Source organism: Indicator indicator, chromosome 15, assembly GCF_027791375.1.
Source record: "Indicator indicator isolate 239-I01 chromosome 15, UM_Iind_1.1, whole genome shotgun sequence".
Lineage (NCBI taxonomy): Eukaryota > Metazoa > Chordata > Aves > Piciformes > Indicatoridae > Indicator > Indicator indicator.
The window spans coordinates 11,239,337-11,258,896 of NC_072024.1; the positions used below are offsets into that span (position 1 = coordinate 11,239,337).

Sequence of the window (19,560 nt, forward strand, 5' to 3'; positions counted from 1 at the left end):
AAACTACTACGTACTGCCAAAAAAAAAAAAAAAATAGGGGAAAAGGAAAAATTAAAACCCCAAACCAAACCAAAACCAGAGAACCAACAAGGCAAAAGTACAGCTGTGATGTAAAACGTCTTAGGTCTCCAGATTTATTTACACCTACTTCAGAAAGTTCTATTTTCCAGATGTGGGAAAATAATCTGGCGGAGAAGGTAATTCTATTTCAATTCTTTAAATCACGATTTTGCTTATCTTTTTGCTCAGTTCAAGTCACTTGTCTGTAATATGACAGCATATCATCTAAACTTTGGTACAATGGTTCCTGAGTTTGAGTGTCACTGCTGGTGGCCTGCACTGAAGGTGCCACATCTTGGGCGCTGCAGCCACAGGCCTGTGTTCCTGGTGGCACATCTTGGGCGCTGCAGCCACAGGCCTGTGTTCCTGGTGGCACATCTTGGGCACTGCAGCCACAGACCTGTGTCCCAGGTGGCACATCTTGGGCGCTGCAGCCACAAGCCTGCATTGCTGGTGGTGCATGTTGCGCACCGTAGCTGTATGCTGGCATTGGAAACGCCACATCGTGAGCGCCATAGCCATAAGCATGCATTGGTGGCAGCATGCCTTGGGCACCATAGCCATAAGCCTGTCCTGGAAATGGCATCTCAGGAGTGCTGTAGCTGTAGGGTGGCACTGATGACAGCACATCTTGAGCACCATAGCCATAAGCCTGCATTGGCGGCGGTGCACCATGAGTGCCATAGCCGTAAGCCTGTGCAGATGGCAGCGTATCCTCATCATCACTGCTGTCATCCTCTGATGATGATGGTCCATCTTGAGTGGCACTGCCACAGGCTGCTCTTGATGCTGGCTTGTGAACGCTGCTGTTGTGGGCCTGCACTGACGGTGCCACACCTTCAGTACTCCCACCGTTGGCCGGTGCTGATGGCATCTGTTGGTTTTGTGTTGTCTCCATTTCTGCTTTTTCAGAGGAGGTTTCAGGACTGCTCAAGTTCCGACTTCTATAATTACCATCTTTCTTTTGTCCCGTGAAGTAATCAGAAGGTGGTGCAAATTCTGGATCTCGTTCATCTCTGAGTTCTTCCTGTTTCTTTGACCATTGCCCAAACATCAGTTCTGATAGAAACAGGAAAAATGGTATATTGAATATAGATTTTAGGATCTGAAGATCAGTCAGAAAGGAAGGAAAACAAATCAGCAAACAGAGAAGGTTCAGCTGTCTAAAGCCATTTGGAGTTACTTTTCCATTGAGTGCTAGATTGCTGGCCGGCCTGACAGTCCACTTTCTTTAGAGAGCAGGAACAAAACCATTGAGCATTAAAGATAACTATCATCCTCTATAACTCATCCTAGTCACTTTAAGACCCTTTAGCAATGTCATCATTGGTTATAAGAAATGACTAATTAGTGAAGGGTGAATCAAAATACAAACCAATTAAAGCATTAAGAGCTTAGTTATTAGAAGATGGCTATGATAAGATAATCTCTAGTGGACACAGGCAAAACCCAGTAACTTCCTTTCAACAGAATTGGTAGATACTCAGTTATTGTGACACCTGCTGATTTATGATTGAAAATAGTTCTGAAGTACTGCAATGGAATGACAGCTTGAGATCACCATACTTAAAGATATCCCCAAAACCTACTCCAAAAATGTCTCCCAAACCTACTCTCTAAAACTAGTAAAATTCTTTTCAGTATTCATTTTCTATCAAGACTTCTGTAAGAAATAAGTAGAACATTTGGATACAGAAGGGCTACACATGTCTGATGTAGCAAAATAGTCCAAATCAGAGCAGTATTTCTTCCTTTGCTTGGGTAAAAATATGAAACGGTAAGGAGGAAAGCATTTAAGAGTGTGAGCAGTTTTGTTTATCCCTTCTGATACTAATTCAGATGCTTGTGTTACATTTATGTGAAGCCCAGTTATTTTACTTCGCATTTTAGAATAAGCTGTCCCCTGCTTTCTGACTGTAGTATTTGTTGTGTACTTGAACACCTGCTTGGGTCAGTCAGATACCAGGATTTCTCAAAGGCAGGGAAAAAACTGTGTCATAGCAAAATAAAGATTTAACAGATAGGACCTGAAAGTTTTTAATGGAACAACAAAGTTTCCTCTCACAATGATGTTCATTAACTGAACACAAAGACAGCCATCACTAGACACTGTGGCAAGGACAATGCTTCAAGATGGGACTTTGGTACTGAAGTGGTCTCTGCCTGTGCCACTTTTTAGTGTCACGATGTACTCATTTCAGGTTAATATATTCTACCATCACATGGCACAAACTACTGAAATACATCAAGAAAAGATCACATTGAAAGGTAGTAAATCTTATGAATTATGAAACTTGTCATTCTTTCTGTCAGCCTCTCTGGGTCATCTGGAAGTAGAACAACTCATATAGAAAAAACAAAGTGGGACATTACAGCAGCTACTGGCACTAAGGCACACTTTGGTGGTCACTGCAACCAGACACTAGAAAGACATCAGTACAAAGGGAGAAAGTATTTAATTGCTTCTCAGTCTCACCATACTTGTCTCAAAAGAGAAATGAAGGTAGCATACTGCTTTGAGACAATGCTTCTTAATCTGCATTTCCTTACCTTTGCCTTTATCCCACTCTCGGACATAAGGCACGCCAGGTTTTGTATCTCTTCTCTCTTGGATGACAACCTCTACCTTCCTACTTGCTGCAGTAACTTTGGGAGCTTCTGGTTCTTCAGTGGCACCTTTCAACTCTGTGTTGCAAAAAGAGAGTAGTTTTTGTCAGTAACATTAAAATCTACATGAACTTCATAGAAGGAATAGGAAACAAGAGTTATTTGAATTTATAGAGCTCATACTAGTTACCTAATTGTAATAATGAAATGCATTAAGTGGGGAGGTGATTTTTTTCTTAATTATGACATATTAATTTAGAAAAGATAATGAGTAAGCCAGATAATCAGGAAGCATATCTGCCAAGAGACACTTCATTAGCTTTCTAGTTGTATCAAAAAGATTGCTGAAAAATCAATTGCCTAATAATCCAAAAAGGAATGTGCTGAGTGTTATATTGAAGATAGAAAATTGGGTAAAAATAAGAACATTAGTATGTTATCTCCATTTCATTTACTAGAGAAAACAATTTGCATTCTTATTGTTCTGAACAACAGTAACAGTTAGCAGTGGCACATTAGCGTTCTTCATTTCCAGAACACTTCACAGTTAATCACTTGCACAGAATTCTGGCACTGTGAAATATTAGCCACAATTCACAGCAGGAGATAGACAGTACAAGGGATTAGAACTCAAATTCATCATCCTAAATCCTAAATTCAGATCTATGTCTAATTTACAGACTGCACTCTGTATATACTATGATGTAAAAATTAAATCCTTATTACTTTTTATTCTATTTAATCTTAAAAGAATAAAAAGACAGTAAAATTTCAGCAGCTCTAACCTCAACCTGCAGGATTCCTGCTTTCAGCTATGAATCAAAGCAAGCCTACAATCTACATATCACATTTCCACTTGCATTATTAAGCTATTTCTGACATTTTATATTTACACCATTATATGAACTCCATCTGAACAGTTATACTAGTTGTATATATAGAATACATACCAATACATTCAGTGTGTGAGCCTAAATCAGTTGTACTTGTCCATCAATCAAGATGAAAGAGCAAGTATTTAACTTAAAAAGGCAGATCATACCTCCGTTCTCCAATTTTTGTGCCTCTTCCTCTAATCCAGCTTCCCTTAACTTCTTAACCTTCCGTGCTCGAAGTTTAGACAGCCTTGCATCTAAAGCAGCCTTCCTTTTCTCTTTCAGCTGTTCACGTTTAGTTCTTTGATCAAGTGTCTTAACAGCAAAGGAAAACATGAATTAATCTGCCTTTGTTATGACAAACATTTTCAATCTATAAACAACTAAAAGCAATCTTTATCAAGTTCTGAGTTTGAACAGGGTAAAACAGGTCAAATTTTTTTCAGGTCACCTGCAGGCATCACCTAGTATAAGAATTCCACAATAAATCAAAAACAATGGCCACTCAAAGTAGGATGCCCTCATACCCCAGTTTGCTCTTTGAACTCATACCTGCTCTCTTAGCATATCCAGTGTTGCCCGTTGTTTATTCCTAAGTTCTTTGTCACGTGAAAAGGCAAAGTAACCCACACCAAGCTGTCTTGCCTCTGCAAAGAAGAAACATCAATAAACTTAAGTACACTCAGTTTATAATTGACAGTACCTACAAGCACCATGCCTCCTGCTTTCAGACACAGAATTACTTCCAACGACATATACAGCATCAGTTTTAAATGGCTAAAATGAGCTTGTTTTAGCTGATGCACAAAGTGAAGCTTCCTGGTGGAGGACACAGAAAGAGATAATGAAATTTGAAAAACATATCTGATAAAGATACAATTTGGGAAAAAATAAGTATAGATTTACATAGTGATACTCTGGTTGTTATACACGTGGCTTACCACTTACCTACATTTTGCCACATAAGCACAAGAATTAACTTTCATTCCTCTAAAAATAATCTCTTTGCTGATAAAAAGATAAGTGACAAAGTATAGGCTATACCATTTTCTCGAATGTCCTCATAATGTATGGGTCCCATGGGTTTTCTGAGGGCTTCTTCTTCTTCTTTTTCCCACTGCTGTCGCTGAAGTTCTCTTATCATATCTTCAGATAAGAGAGTATTCCCATCAGGAACTTGACTAATTAGGAGGAAAAAAAATAAATAAATTGGAGATTACAGAGTAGAATTTACCAGTTTTACAGTATCAGTGGAAGTATGATTGGGTCTGATCTACTACTGCAGTTTTTACAAAACACAGATCATCGTAGGCACCACCGTGATGCAGCACTGATGATTATGGTGCATGGTAGAGGCACCTTTCTTAGAAGCTTTATGAACTCATTATCAAATCACAGAATGGGAGATGACAAAAAGAATATCACTTTTATTTGCATCTGTTCAGATTCTAGCAATAATATATTGCAGCATTTCAGATTTAACAAAGATACCTGAAATATCAAAAAGCTAGCCATCAGTTTACCCTAGAAGACCATGGCAAATATTAATACCCAATATGGGCAATATTTTTGTTTTTCCAAGAGAAGCAGCAGGATCCTCTTCTTTTATTGCCTAGCTAAAAGTTGGTTTTGCTGACCAGCTGTCATCCCTATTAGTGCAGAGTGCCATTTCAAAGCACTCCTGTTCTCCATCTTCTGTTTAAAATACAGAGAACACACTACTGAGTTGTTAGTGTGGAAGAATTTTCATTTCAGCACCAGTTAGGGGTTAGTTGAGATGCCTTTAGATTATTTTCTTAAAACAGCTCTCAGTGCTGCCATATGATTTCAACAGAAGAGCTGCTAAACAGCTGTTTAACAGAAGAGCAAACCCAAACAAATGGAGATCCAAGCAATCCACTTTGAATGTCATGATGAATTTGGAATTGCTGAAGACTGTCATTAGTTTTCAGGTTAAACAGAACCAGGAATTGCTTATCCAGCTTTTTCTTGGAAGGTATCATAAAATACAGTTTCCATACAAGGACCAGAGTTATAAAAGGTGCATCTATATCTGAGAGATTCCTAAGTCAGTTTATTACAACTTTTCTCTGTAAACTGTGCTAAGTGATATCTTAGATTTAATTGGTGTTTACATTAGAAAGTGTCCCTCAGTATTTTATTTAAAATTTCATTTGTACTTTTATTTGATATCCACAGTCTCCATTCTCCTGCAACTTAAAACCAGTACACCAGCCAGGTACTTCAAATGGTCAGCTGCCAAAGTGAAATAAGATAGAAGCCCCAGAATCCCATCTGAATTTATAATAGAAGGTTTTAATAAAACCACAGCCATGCACAATTGCTCTGTAGCTACTCTGTCCAGTTTTTAAAACACAGTGTTGTTAACAGAAGTTTGTCTGAAGTAAATATAGACAAAGCAGTAACATCAACAATTATGGACTGAGAATGGAGTAACAAAGTGCAGCATCTCTTCCTTATTAAAAATGTCTGTAAAATACTGGAAGGAACATGCACGTTAAAGAAACCACACCTCTTCCCTTGAAGTTCCCGATCCATTTTAAGAAGACTTGGCAAATCCTTCTTCATACAGCGTCTAGATCGGCCCAAGAAATCAACATAATCAACCCTGCAACGAAAACAAAGGAAATCTCATGCAAAACTTCCATGTGCAGATTTACAGAACTCAACCAGGAGAGGAGCAGTGATGCTTTCCAAAGAGTATCCCTGACCCATCAAGCCTCTCCATGCGTGACACTTTCTTCTGCCTTTCAATTAACAGACTCAGAGCTTAAGAGGACACGTTCTGGACTGGGCATATGACAGTTTTACCTCAGACGTTTATCCAGTCTCCTGCTGAGCTGGCTGCTTGCCTCAGCAATATGATGATGTAGAAAAAAAAGGTTCCAAAGTTAGTGTCACATAGTTTTCTGACCAAAATAGAACTGAGCCTAGTACTTGCTTCCCATGGTGAAAATAATGGTGTGGCATTGACTTCTCATGGATATGAAATTGCTATGGTATTTCAATTATTAGTCTAAAGCTAATTTAGAATAGGCTGACAGCATTCATTCAAGTGGCATAACAACAGCTGACTAAAATGTAAGCAAAATGTTCCTATGAAGCACATACTGTACTTCAACTCTTTAAAGCACTGAACACTTAATTGAAAGTGGTTGAAAAAGCTGTTTAGTGCTACAGTTATTGTCCTGTAATGCTAGAAAATTCTTTAGCATCAAGCTGCCTCAATTACCCTGTTCTAAAGAATTAATATTGCATCTGAAAATGTATGATTGGCAATTTAATTCTCAAAAGCCAAACTTTTAACTGTTCTTTCAGTCTTCTACATCATTTCTAAGGACATCTACAACTTAATATATACTCCATGCCATTTGGTTTTTATTAAAATGTGGAAGAAAAAGTCTGCATTCTCTGCAATAAAAACTACGACTGCAGAGTAATTAATATTAATTATGCTAGCACTCAAATATCATCATGAGGACATGGCCTCACCGGGATGGATGAAACATTAGATGTTACTGAAGTAAGATGTAGGCACTGACAGAAAAGCATCACATGAGTGGGGCCAGTTTAAATTTCTCATACTTTATGGATATGAGAGCATAAAATAGTGTGAGCCCATTGCTGGATCACTGAGAGATTCATCTTGAATTTCAGTAGGAAGCTGGTAATGGGTGTATTTGCCTTTCCAACCCACCAGTCTTCTTCTATCCATAGATTTGTTTTCCCAGTTCATTGAAGGTCTTATCTTGGTCTAATATGAACTGGACAACAGGGCTACTCTTTTTCATACTGGTTACTGCTGTTTTAAACTGATTATCAAAAGTAAAACCTCTGTTCCGTAAGCACCTTGAACAAAGGGGCAAAGAATATGTTTAGTCCAACTGGATTCATGATTATTCCTAACACCTTGGAAGAAAAACTAGTAATTACTTGGAACGTCATGGAAAATGGTCTCAGACTATTTGCCATGCTGAGGTTAAACTGTGGAAGAAATGCTGGAAAATTGTGTTCTTTTTCCAATTAGAATTTTTATCCTTTAAGAGGAAGTCACACAATGAAACACCACTGCTCATTGTGCAAGTATTTTGCCATTAGAGAAGGGAAGGTGGATACAATAAACCTCCCCAAGTTTTGTTAGAGTATATTTCAATTCAAAGCATCCAAGTATAAAATTGTATCAATACTCTGATCAGAACTCCTATAAACTATGCAAGGAAGTAAGGGATGATATTACAATGTCTCACTTAAAGTACATTTCCCTGACTGATATCTTTCAAAATCCTGGATGTAGATTGTACTGCAGTGTTACCTACATGGAAAGGAAAGGAATGTGAAGGACATGAAATAAAAGAACATCACCACCTCTTCTCAATGTGTGGTATTACTAAAAAAAAACCAAACAAACAAACAAACAAAAACCAAAAACAACTCGTTCTGCTCCACATACTTTGGAGAATAAAATTATTTTCTCATGCAACTGTCAAGAACCAGACTACTCAGGACAGTTTAGCCTGACCAGTAGTACCAACCATTCTTCATCTGGGTCCTCAGGCGGTGGTATTTCCATTTCAGGTTGAGTTTCCTCATCATCTGTCTCTTTTTCTAAAGTCTTTCTAGCAGCTTCGCTCTGATACAGTTCCTGTACTTCATGCTGTTTGTCTATGATCTTCTGAGTGAAATCCACTAGGTACAAATCCTCAGTTTCTTCATCTAAGGCAGAAAATCAATTCTTAGAGAAAAGCCATGAAAAGAACAGAACCGAGCAAAAAATCAATACAAAATAGCTACAATCAGCTTTTCAGCTGCCAGCAATGCCCTTGACCACACTACTGGGAAATACTTAAATCTCATTCAGTGCCAAACAAATTTAGAGCTATAATTTGGCTCCACAGTGATAACCTGTCTTTCTGAATAGAAGTTTTAGGGTAATTTAAAGCAATTAATCGTTTATGTACAATACAGATAGGTTGCAGGCTTTGCACTAAAATATTCTCTGCTCATTAACTATTTCAGAAGCACAGAATTTATGTCACAGTTCAAATACTTGTTTGATGCTTAACATTTGGTATGCCAGCAGATAAGCAAACACTAGAGTACTTTTTAGAAAAGTAGAAGTGCTGGGGTCATGTGGACAAAGACTGACATTACAAAGAAAACAGAATAATCACAAGGAGATTTGGATCCTGTATTAATAATTACTTCTTGCAAGGGACTGCATGAGTAAGAGAAGAAAGGGGCAGATTAGAATACTCTAACCCTATTAGCTGCCTAGCTGGCATTCACATATAGACCAGCCAGGTTCTCCACCTGCTCCTCTTCTCTTTGTAAAGGTCCAAAATGCAGAACATAACAAGAGCAATGCAATCCAGAAAGTGGATAATAAAATTATTTTGTTTTTCTAAGATTCTGTATTGAAAACCAGAATATATTCTACCCACTTAATGAATGAGTGAAATAAGCCAATAGTGCTCTACTAGGACAGGTTGTCCTTCATAAAGTAATTTTATTTTCTCTAGCACCTATAGTGTTCTCCTTTTCTAAGCATCATAACCCATGTCAGTCATTTTGTACAACTGCAGAAAAAACTTTCCCATGTAAGAAGACAAGCAGTGAATTCAGTGTAGCTGCTGTAAACCACCAAATAGTCAGAAATGTCTGTCAGCTTTTAGGGTAAACTTTACAGTTTTCATATACATATATAATGTATATGCATCAAATACTCATTTAGACTACTTTTTTTCACCTGGAAAGTCGCCTTTTGTCATTTTCTCATACAGCTTTGCTTTCTCCTCTAGTTTCTTCCTGAAAAAGAAAAAAAATTACCATTGCAATCCCACCACTTCCAAACATAGTTCAAAACAACCTGCATAGCGTTAGCTAAATGGAACAGGAAAGTACCAGGAGTGCTTGAAATGCTTACTAGAAGATGACTTATGCCTGGTTTTTGTTTTGAACCATAAGTGACATTTCTGAAGATACACGGATACTCAGTTTGAGTTTATACTGAAAATAATTTTCGTAGAGTTACAGAATTATCTTAAGTGTAATTTGTTAGGTAGGCAAGAATACGATGCACCAAGTATTCCACCACTATCGAACTACTACAAGTCTGTCAGATAAATACTGGACACTAGATCACTGTTTGCAGGTGTGAAATACTGAAATACTGTTCTACAGGATTAAAAAAAGAAAATAGAAGAAAAGAAAGAGATAACATGGAGTTACATGTAATCTTAGAAACTGAGGATAAAACCCTAACTAGTTTCTGGAATCGCTGAAGACAATTTTGAAAAGCAAGAAACTGCTTACAGAAAAAACAGCAAATGGCTTATAAACTGCATTTTCAACATGTATCTTATTGCACAGCTGACCCAGTTAGAAAGTGAAGTAAATCCTGCAAAAAGAGTGAGCTGTTTTCTGTCAAGTCCAAGAATTTGGATCTATTGCTGCCCTTAATTCTGAAGATGGCTTTCAAAAATTAGTAACCTGACATATTTAGACATCTACGATAACGTGAAGGTAGCTATCCTGATTGCTGGGATGCAATCTGTATGTTACTAGTGAAGAAAGCACAGAACTGATGCTGGCCTCACTGGCTGGTCTAATGAGAACTGCTTGTCCAAAAGATGCATTACTTGCTTTATGTGCTTTTCTAAACAATGAAAAACAACTTCTACAAAGCATTCCTTTCTTACAAAGCCTAAGAGTTACCTGGATTTATCTAACATATTTTCCTCTTCTGCCTTCTGCTCAACATCTTTCTCAGCTCGATTTGCAACTCCTGTGTTTTGCTTGTTCCAGACACTTGGTTTCTGTGGAGTACAATTTCATAACAACAAATAAAGTAAAAAATAACAATTTACTATTTCAGTATTTTTAACTCCATAATGCAAACTTTGCAAATCAGTAATGAAAGAGTGTAAACAACATCTAAAAATGTTTGTCTCAAGACTACACCTATGGTGCTGTAGGATGCAGTACGTATGTCCTAAAATTATTATACAGATATCAGCAAGATACAGTTCAGAACAGGATGAGAAGAAAAAAACAAACCAAAACACTCCAACCCCCCCCCCCAAAATAGAAGTGCACCCAAAAAATCTATTCTGGCAAAGATTTTAGGGTTAAAAAAAATTAGTAAGAATAATCTTGCTGATTAGGAAAGTAATAATAAAGCCATGGATTTTTTTTCTATTACTTTCATTTTAGATACAAAATAAATGCAGTAATTTTGCCTGTTTACAGCATAACACTGTAAATGCTGCATGTCCTTCAAATACAGCAGCAATATTGAATGATACTACTAAAAAGCTACTGAAAGAATAAACCCCAAAGTGCAGTAAGAGTAAAACATGAGAGATAATTGTCTGTTCATTATTACACACTGCAACACAGAGAAACAGACAGCAAAGCATTTATCAAGAAGTGTGTCTCATCCTCCCATCTCTCAGAGAAACACACAAAATCTTGGAGAAAACACAGAAGTGTCTTCTCCTACAGATACAAAAACTGCAGCTCTCTGGGGAGCAAAGATTAAGTAGGGATTCTGATGTCCATAATCATGAAATAAATTTTCTGCTCTGCACAAGAACCTCACCTGGAAATGAAATTTAAAGAACATCTTCATCATGTTAATTTTACATTTGAAAAATAACAGAGCTCAGAGCATTAATTTACTTAGATCTGCGTATTAACTTTCTTACTTTAAAAAGAAAGATAAAAACAGCAATGGAAAAATGTTTCTACCTTATTAGAAGTTTTGGGCTTTGCAAAGATACCAGAATCTTTCAATAGCTTTTCTTTCTTGAATTCTTCTTGCTTCCGGAAGAGTTCTGCTTTGAGATCTACCAACTACATCAGCAACAAAATAAACAGATAATTAACTAAGAGGTATCACATGAATATACATTGGCTGCTGTAACGAAGTAATAACTGCACCTCTGGTGAAACAATCTGGCAGTTACAGTTAGACGAGCATTTGATTGCATTGTTATGTGGAACTTCAACACACTGATCCAGTCACAATCACTCTTATGTTTACAGCAAAAAATATACAAAAAAGAAAGAATGCAAGTTACAGTTAGGAATTAAAAAAAAAAAAAACAACAAAGATACCCTTGATCCTTTGATACATAATGAGAATGAGACACATAATTCCATTGAGATTCTTTTCAGCCTCCTAATGACAAACAAATAGAAAAGGACTAATAAAATAACACTGCTGAATTGAAAACTTCTAACCGCTAGATAATTAATAAAAATCTGTCCCAGAAAAGAGCTGATAAAGTTTCAGAATATCTATACACTTTCTCACATGTTTACTGTTTAGCTTTTCTTTCTTCCTTGTTTTTTAAAACGCCATATAAATAGGACCAACGCCCATCTCATTAGTAACCATCACCAGCAGCGATATTATCCTGAAATTACATTAAAATTCTGGTCTGGAAGACGATATTGTGCCACTTGCCCTCGAAGTTCTACAGCACACAAATTTCACTAATGCACATTATTGTATCAGTAAAGTGGAAGCCTTTGCTATTAATATTTATCCCAAACCCTAAAGCATTTGTTTCTCGGGTCGGTGTAACAACGACGCGCAGCGTTGTAAATTAATCCTTCCCCCCGCCAAGAACAGGAGGTTAATTTGCCGACACGACACGGCCTGGCTGTTCGGGCCTACCCGCCGGAGCCCGCAGCTACGGTAACGGGTCACGGACGGCAGCTCTCACTCCATTATAAGCCCCTCCACGGGCTCTCCCGGAGAGCTGGAGGAGTTTCTTTCGCGTCTTCCCGGCCGCAGCCAGGTTCGCCGACTCACCGAGGAAGCGGCCACATCCAGAGGCTTCTTCCTCCGATCCATACCGGCCTCCGCTCCTCCACCGACTGCCTTGGTCGGCCGCTTCCTCCCCCGTTTTGCAGCCTATCATAAAGCAATGCGCTTTTGCGACAGCGAGGGTGAGCGGTTGCCTCTCGCCGCCATGTTGGGGAGGTCAGCGGAGGGGAGATATGGTGCGGCGCTACCCTACCCCGCCTTGTCCTGGCCTCGGTCACACCGAAGCTGATTGTGCGCTGCGATCCCAGGCTCTTCTAGCCTCAGAACCTCTCGCTGTGACCGCGGAGCAGCCTACGAGCAAGCCAGCTCAGCCTGGTGTGGCTCCAGTGGTGGCTGAAGTTCTCCCAGGCAGCAACTCCCCTGGCAGTGCCCCAGCTGTGTGTGAAAATAAGTGGACCTGGCAGGTGGAGACCGAATTCTTCCTAGTGGAAATGGGCATGTGTGGCCCGGGGGCTGGAGCTGCCAGCGAGAGTGGTGTGGGTGTTCTGGGTTTGCTGGGCTGATGGAGAGCCACTGTAGCCATAAACAAATAGGGCTTGGCAGGAATGCAAGCTAGCCCAGAGCTGTGTTTGGAGCTAAACGAAGAAAGTTGAAATTTGGTCTCAGCAGAAAAAAAAAAAAAAAAAAAAAATCTCTCCTGGTTTTGTTGATACATGAGTGCCAGGGAGATGAGACCTGAAATGCTGCCTGGAGTCAGAGATCACTGTGTCCTTCAACAATACTTGCTTTAGTCCTGTGACCATTGCCCTCTGGGCTGCCTTGTTGAAACTCTGAACTTGGGATGAAGTCTTATGGCTGCCCAGCTGTCCTTGGCCCTCTTGCCTGCATGGGTCCATGCTGAGGGAGGTGGGAGATAATGAACCACAGCTTTGCAGGACTGCTAAGTGTGGTCCATAATAGCCAAATATAAACCTACCTACATGCACTGGATCCAGCTCTGTGACATCAGATATTAGCACAGGTGGCTGTTAGGGAGTCAGATTCACTGTTTTACTTGTGTTGGATAGCTCATTGCATCCTTTATCATCCTCACGAATAAAAGGACTGGTAGGTTTTAATTCAAAATGATTCTGGAGATCATAATTACCTGGGGTTACAAGAAGAAGCTGCCTTTCACTTGTCAAGAATCAAGAATCAAGAATCAAGAAGGTTGGAAGAGACCTCAAGGATCATCGAGTCCAACCTGTCACCCTACACCTCATGCCTATCTAAACCATGGCACCAAGTGCCATGTCCAATCCCCTCTTGAACACCTCCAGGGATGGTGACTCCACCACCTCCCTGGGCAGCACATTCCAATGGCCAACCACTCTCTCTGTGAAGAACTTTCTCCTCACCTCCAGCCTAAACCTCCCCTGGCGCAGCTTGAGACTGTGTCCTCTTGTTCTGGTGCTGGTTGCCTGGGAGAAGAGACCAACCCCCTCCTGGCTACAACCTCCCTTCAGGTAGTTGTAGACAGCAATGAGGTCTCCCCTGAGCCTTCTCTTCTCCAGGCTAAACAGTCCCAGCTGCCTCAGCCTCTCCTCATAGGGCTTGTGCTCAAGGCCTCTCCCCAGCCTCGTTGCCCTTCTCTGGACATGCTCCAGCAATTCAACATCTTTCCTAAACTGAGGGGCCCAGAACTGGACACAGTACTCAAGGTGTGGCCTAACCAGTGCTGTGTACAGGGGTACAATGACCTCCCTGCTCCTGCTGGCCACACTATTCCTGATGCAGGCCAGGATGCCATTGGCCTTCTTGGCCACCTGGGCACACTGCTGGCTCATGTTCAGGCGCCTGTCAACCAGTACCCCCAGGTCCCTTTCCACCTGGCTGCTCTCCAGCCACTCTGACCCCAGCCTGTAGCTCTGCATGGGGTTGTTGTGGCCGAAGTGCAGCACCCGGCACTTGGACTTGTTGAATGCCTCATGTTGGACTCTGCCCATGTGTCCAGCCTGTCAAGGTCCCTCTGCAGAGCCCTTCTACCTTCTAACAGATCAACACCTGCTCCCAGCTTGGTGTCATCTGCAAATTTACTGATGATGGACTCAATCCCCTCATCCAGATCATCAATAAAGATATTGAACAGGATGGGGCCCAGCACTGATCCCTGGGGGACACCACTAGTGACAGGCTGCCAGCTGGATGTGGCACCATTCACCACCACTCTCTGGGCTCGGCTCTCCAGCCAGTTCCTAACCCAGCACAGTGCTGCTGTCCAAGCCACAGGCTGACAGCTTGGCCAAGAGTTTGCTCTGGGGGACAGTGTCAAAGGCCTTGCTGAAGTCCAGGTAGACTACATCCACAGCCTTTCCCACGTCCACCAGGCGGGTCACCTGATCATAGAAGGAGATCAGGTTGGTGAGGCAGGACCTGCCTTTCCTAAATCCGTGTTGGCTGGGCCTGATTCCTTGGCTATCCTTCAAGTATGCAGTGATTGCCCCCAAGACAATCTGCTCCATGATTTTCCCTGGCACTGAGGTCAGGCTGACAGGCCTGTAGTTCCCAGGTTCTTCTGTCCGTCCCTTCTTGTGGATGGGTGTCACATTGGCCAGTTTCCAGTCTTCTGGGACCTCTCTGGTGAGCCAGGACTGGTGGAAAATGATGGAGAGAGGCTTGGCCAGCTCATCTGCCAGCTCTTTCAGCACCCTAGGATGAATCCCATCAGGTCCCATGGACTTGTGAATATCCAAATGACTCAACAAGTCTTGAACTAATTCCACATGGATTTCAGGAGTACAACACTGCTCCTTGACCCCATCAACCAGCTCAGGAGGCCAGTTATCCTGAAGTCCTCCTGCCTTACTGTTGAAAATGCAGGCAAAGAAGGTATTTAGAATCTCAGCCTTCTCCTCATCCTTAGGTACAATGTTACCCTCCACGTCCAATAAAGAGTGGAGGCTCCTCTTGCCCCTCTTTTTAGCATTAATATATTTATAAAAATGCTTTTTGTTGTCTTTCACAGAAGCGGCCAGTTTAATTTCTAACTGTGCTTTTGCCTCTCTAATTTTTCTTCTACATGATCTAACAACATCCTTAAACATATCACTAGTTGCCTCCCCCCCTTTCCAAAGGTGATAAACCCTCTTTTTTTCCCTTAAATCCTTCAGGAGCTGCTTGCTCATCCAGGCCGGTCGTCTTCCCCGCCGGCTCGTCTTACGGCATGTGGGAACTGCCAGTTCCTGTGCCTTTAGGAGCTCCTCTTTGAAGTAGGTCCAACCATCCTGGACCCCTTTCTTCTTAAGGGCTGTTACCCAGGGAACTTTCTGAATAAGTTGCCTGAACAACCTGAAGTTTGCCCTCCGAAAGTCCAAAGTGAAGGTTCTGTTACTGCTCCTCCCTATTTCCCTGCATATTGTCTTTAATAAAGTAGAAAAACGTAAGGTGCTCCAATGTTGTTGCTTGGAAATGTGACAGCCGATGGAAGTGTCAGATACAGTTATTTTGATTCTTGAAATGTATTGCTTTTGTGTTTGGGAAGCTGGGTCAGGCCCACATTTAAAATAGTTCATGGACACACAATTGCAAAGCTGACAGAGATACTCAGTTGCAAGTAAGCTACACCTATATTCCAGGAAGTGTAAAGTATGCAATTCAAAAAGAGCAATTTGTGGTTTAGTGGGCTGTCTTGCTTTTTCTTTTTAAACGGAGAATGGAAAACGGTGGGAGACACCACATACAAAAATGTGCAGGTCATATTAGAGCCATCAGGTTTACTATTTCAATCTGTGTTGGAAGAAGAGAAATGAGCATTACTGAAAAATAGGACAAAGGAATGAAAACATCTGTGCTGTTCTAATTAAATCTCGCTTCAACAAATCATCCATGGATGCTTGTTCAAACCTCACCTAGTGACAATACTGAAAAAGCAGCCCAAACACATCCTAGGACTGATTCTTACTTAGCTGAATGTTTGAGGCTCTGGGGTAGGATTCCTACATGACCAGTATTAGAAATGTAACACTGAATAGCTGTATAGGTACATCAGCATTTTCTTTCTATTTTCTGACTGAAATGTAAAATTATACAAATGCTGAGTCTATTCAGGCTACTGCTCTGAAAGACCCTTTCTTACCTGGCTGTCATCTCTCCCTTTCACATGCTTGAAACTGGACCTTTGCTTGCGGGATTCCATGTTCCTTGGCAATGCCTAAGCTCCTGTAAAGCTGCTTGCAGCTTCTTGCTTCATTCTGTCCTTGCTACATTTTGCCACTGTGACCTGCCCATATCTTCTAGCAAACTGCATGTCACTCCATCCTGATTTCAATTCCTAGCAGCACTTTTCTTCTTTACAACCAACCCTCTCTTTTCCACATTTACAAACCCCTGTCTTTGATTTGCTCTCTCGTCCCAGCACTCTGTTTTTGTATTTACCTGTCCAAACTCGTTATTTTGAGTGCTGCATAAAAATGCTCAGTATCATCTCAGCAGCCCTCTATGTATCAAATCCTACATCTGGGGAAGAATAACAACATTCACCACTACAGGTTAGGCGCTGCCCTGCTGGAAAGCAGCTCCACAGAGAAAGACCTTGGAATGCTGGTGGACAGCAAGTTCTCCATGGAACAACAATGTGCTCTTGTGGCCAAGAGAGCCAATGGGATCCTGGGATGCATCAAGAAAGGTGTGTCCAGCAGGTCGAGGGAAGTTCTTCTACCTCTCCACTCTGCCCTGGTGAGACCACACCTGGAATACTGCATCCAGTTTTGGGCTCCCCAGTTCAAGAGAGACAGAGACCTGCTGGAGAGAATCCAACGGAGAGCCATGAGGATGATTAGGGGACTTGAGCATCTCCCCTATGAAGAGAAACTGAGATCCCTGGGGCTATTTATTTAGTCTGGAGAAGAGAAGACTGAGAGGGGATCTGATCAATGTCTATAAATATCTGAGGGGTGGGTGTCAAGTGGAGGGGGCCAGGCTCTTTTCGGTGGTTCACAGTGATAAGACAAGGAACAATGGGTTCAAACTAGAACATATAAAATTTCACCTCAACATGAGGAAAAACTTCTTTACAGTGAGGGTGACAGAGCACTGGAACAGGCTGCCGAGGGGGGTTGTGGAGTCTCCTTCTCTGGAGACCTTCAAAACCCACCTGGATGCATTCCTGTGTGGACTATCCTAAGTGATCCTGCTCTGGCAGGGGGTTGGACCTGATGATCTCTTGAAGTCCCTTCCAACCTCTGATATACTGTGAGACTGTGAAATGCTACTTGGATAGTTTTAGGGGATAAGTGAAGACAGAAAGAGGCCCTGGAGATGTCAGCATCTCTCCTAAAATGTTCCTTTATGCTTGAGGGTGAGATACATTACCAGGGCTGCAAGGAAAAGCTGTGCTACTGAGTGGTTACATGACAGGATGCAGAAAAATGAATTAATCTTAGAAATGGCAAGCCAGCTCATGTTGTTGCTGTGAGCGAGGATCACAGAGCTGGCACTTCTGCACTTGCAAGCAACAGCAGATTATTCTGTGGGTAGCAAAGGTCTGGTGAGACATGCCTGAGTTGGAATGAGTCAGTCAGTGTCACTGGTGCTGTGTATAACTGAACTCACACTGTGAGATAATCTTTATCTCGCATCCTGTCTCAGATCGCATCAGCAGGACCAACAGGCAAGTGACTAAAGCACACACGGACAGAGGGGACCACCACACTTGCTGGAGCTGTGGGGTTGCCCTAGATGCTGTGGAGCTCCCTTCTAGGTGTGGGATTCAGCACTTGAGTGCCCATCCAGACAGATGGCTTTCTGAGTGCTTTGTGAATGTTGGTTCAGTACTCTTGTATTTACAGCCCAAGAACTGACAAGCTTTCACACATATGGCTCCCTGAAAAAGGCTTGATGTCGACTCCAACCTGTGGAAGGCTGTTCTGGGCATTTTTTTTTTAATCCAGCCCACAGGCATTCATGAAATTCCAATGAGGGAGGGGGAACTGGAATAAGAAGCTTTCCAAGTTGTGAAGCAAAATCAGCTTAACTTAAAGAAATGAGTCGAGGAAGGGGAGGAATCTGTCTTTGTGTGTATAGCACAGACTCAGCGTGCTATGCAATGCTTCTTTCTTGTTGGGAATCTGTGAAAGCTGTAGAAACTACCACGTCTGATCTCAGACTGCTGATAGACCTGAATTCCTGAGGAATAATTGATTCAGCACTCCTCATTAGTATGCTGCTCGTTTTAGCCTAAATTTGTTTACTTACACAAAGCTGCATCAACACAAAAAACGTGTTTATTATTTTTAAGGAAGACAGGAGATTGTAGTGGATTGTTTTAAGGGGATTTTGTATGAAATGGTGGTGTTTCCATGTCTTGTAAAATCGGTGAGAGATGCTGCACAAATCTGATATTAATCAGTTGCAAAGCTTCAGTGTGGACTTCTCCTATGCTACCCCCGTACCAAAACTAGACTTGCAGGAGCCCAAACCCAAATATTGATGTTTAAGGGATTTGCTGTTCAGGGACTGATTCTCTTATCAGAGACACTAAGGTTTCATCCAATCCTAAGGATGTAATGTTCCAGCTTGCTTCCTACATCTTGGCTTTGAGATGAAATAAAGCAGTGGGGGAATAACAGCTGGACATTTTGTGAGATAAGCCCTGATGCCAGGGCTCTGTGTCCTCACGCACTTTGTTAACCACTCAACAAAAAGCAACTTATCCACGTTTCTCTGAGGGGTGGAAAAATTCTTTCTAGTTTTGTTTTGCTTAAAAAAAAAAAAAAAAGTTTTTTCTTTTTTTTAGACTCTTCATCTCAGAAGTTATCATATGAGGGAATTTGTGCTGTGTCAACAAATTTTTAAAACAGCAAGGTGTTTTTTGCTTTCCAGAGTTTGTGTATTCTTGGTTGGCTAGAATATTACTTTGATGAATTTGTTAAAGACTTCACTTGTATGAGGCCGCAAGCAACACTGTTTGCAAACCAGTTTGTGTAACATGAGAGATCCAGAAACATTTCTTTCCTTCAAATCAAAGATTACATCTCTTCACAAGATAAAGCCCCAGCAAAACTTTGGATTTTTTACTTACTTCTGTATACTTTCCTAAAGGCACCTGAGGCATACCCTAGTTTTTTGTATTTTATCATTGTATCCACAGAAGCTTTGAATTTCTGCAGCAAAACAAACAAACAAATCAAACCCCCTTTGGTAAAAAGTTAGGTGGACACTAAACATAACTTTTTTTTTCAGGAA

At 41.1% G+C, this 19,560-nt stretch overlaps 1 protein-coding gene across 3 annotated transcripts; it reads right to left on the reverse strand.

The window, feature by feature from the left end:
• Positions 1-138: 138 nt before the first annotated feature.
• Positions 139-12,426, reverse strand: CCDC174 (coiled-coil domain containing 174). 3 transcript variants are annotated; one of them, XM_054387311.1, is made up of 12 exons: positions 12,385-12,426; positions 11,313-11,417; positions 10,278-10,378; positions 9,310-9,368; positions 8,096-8,276; positions 6,071-6,171; positions 4,587-4,718; positions 4,095-4,189; positions 3,710-3,857; positions 2,611-2,745; positions 461-1,119; positions 139-418 (listed from the first exon to the last, which is right to left on the reverse strand). In XM_054387311.1, exons 1-12 carry the CDS (start codon positions 12,424-12,426, stop codon positions 251-253), a joined length of 1,926 nt encoding a protein of 641 aa, XP_054243286.1. In that variant the 3' UTR covers positions 139-250. The 3 variants fall into 3 exon arrangements, with proteins under 3 accessions (XP_054243286.1, XP_054243284.1, XP_054243285.1); XM_054387309.1 differs by having other exon boundaries at positions 139-1,119; positions 4,587-4,723; positions 6,076-6,171; XM_054387310.1 differs by having other exon boundaries at positions 139-1,119.
• Positions 12,427-19,560: the final 7,134 nt, after the last annotated feature.

Excerpts from the sequence above, each read along its gene's own strand:
- CCDC174 (XM_054387309.1), bottom strand. The coding sequence starts at position 12,426 with ATGGATCGGAGGAAGAAGCCTCTGGATGTGGCCGCTTCCTCG. Across the intron at positions 9,369-10,277 it reads AATATGTTAGATAAATCCAG|GAAGAAACTAGAGGAGAAAG; the intron begins GTAACTCTTAGG and ends TTTCTTTTTCAG. Across the intron at positions 4,724-6,075 it reads CGGGAACTTCAAGGGAAGAG|TCAAGTTCCTGATGGGAATA; the intron begins GTGTGGTTTCTT and ends CCTCCTAATTAG.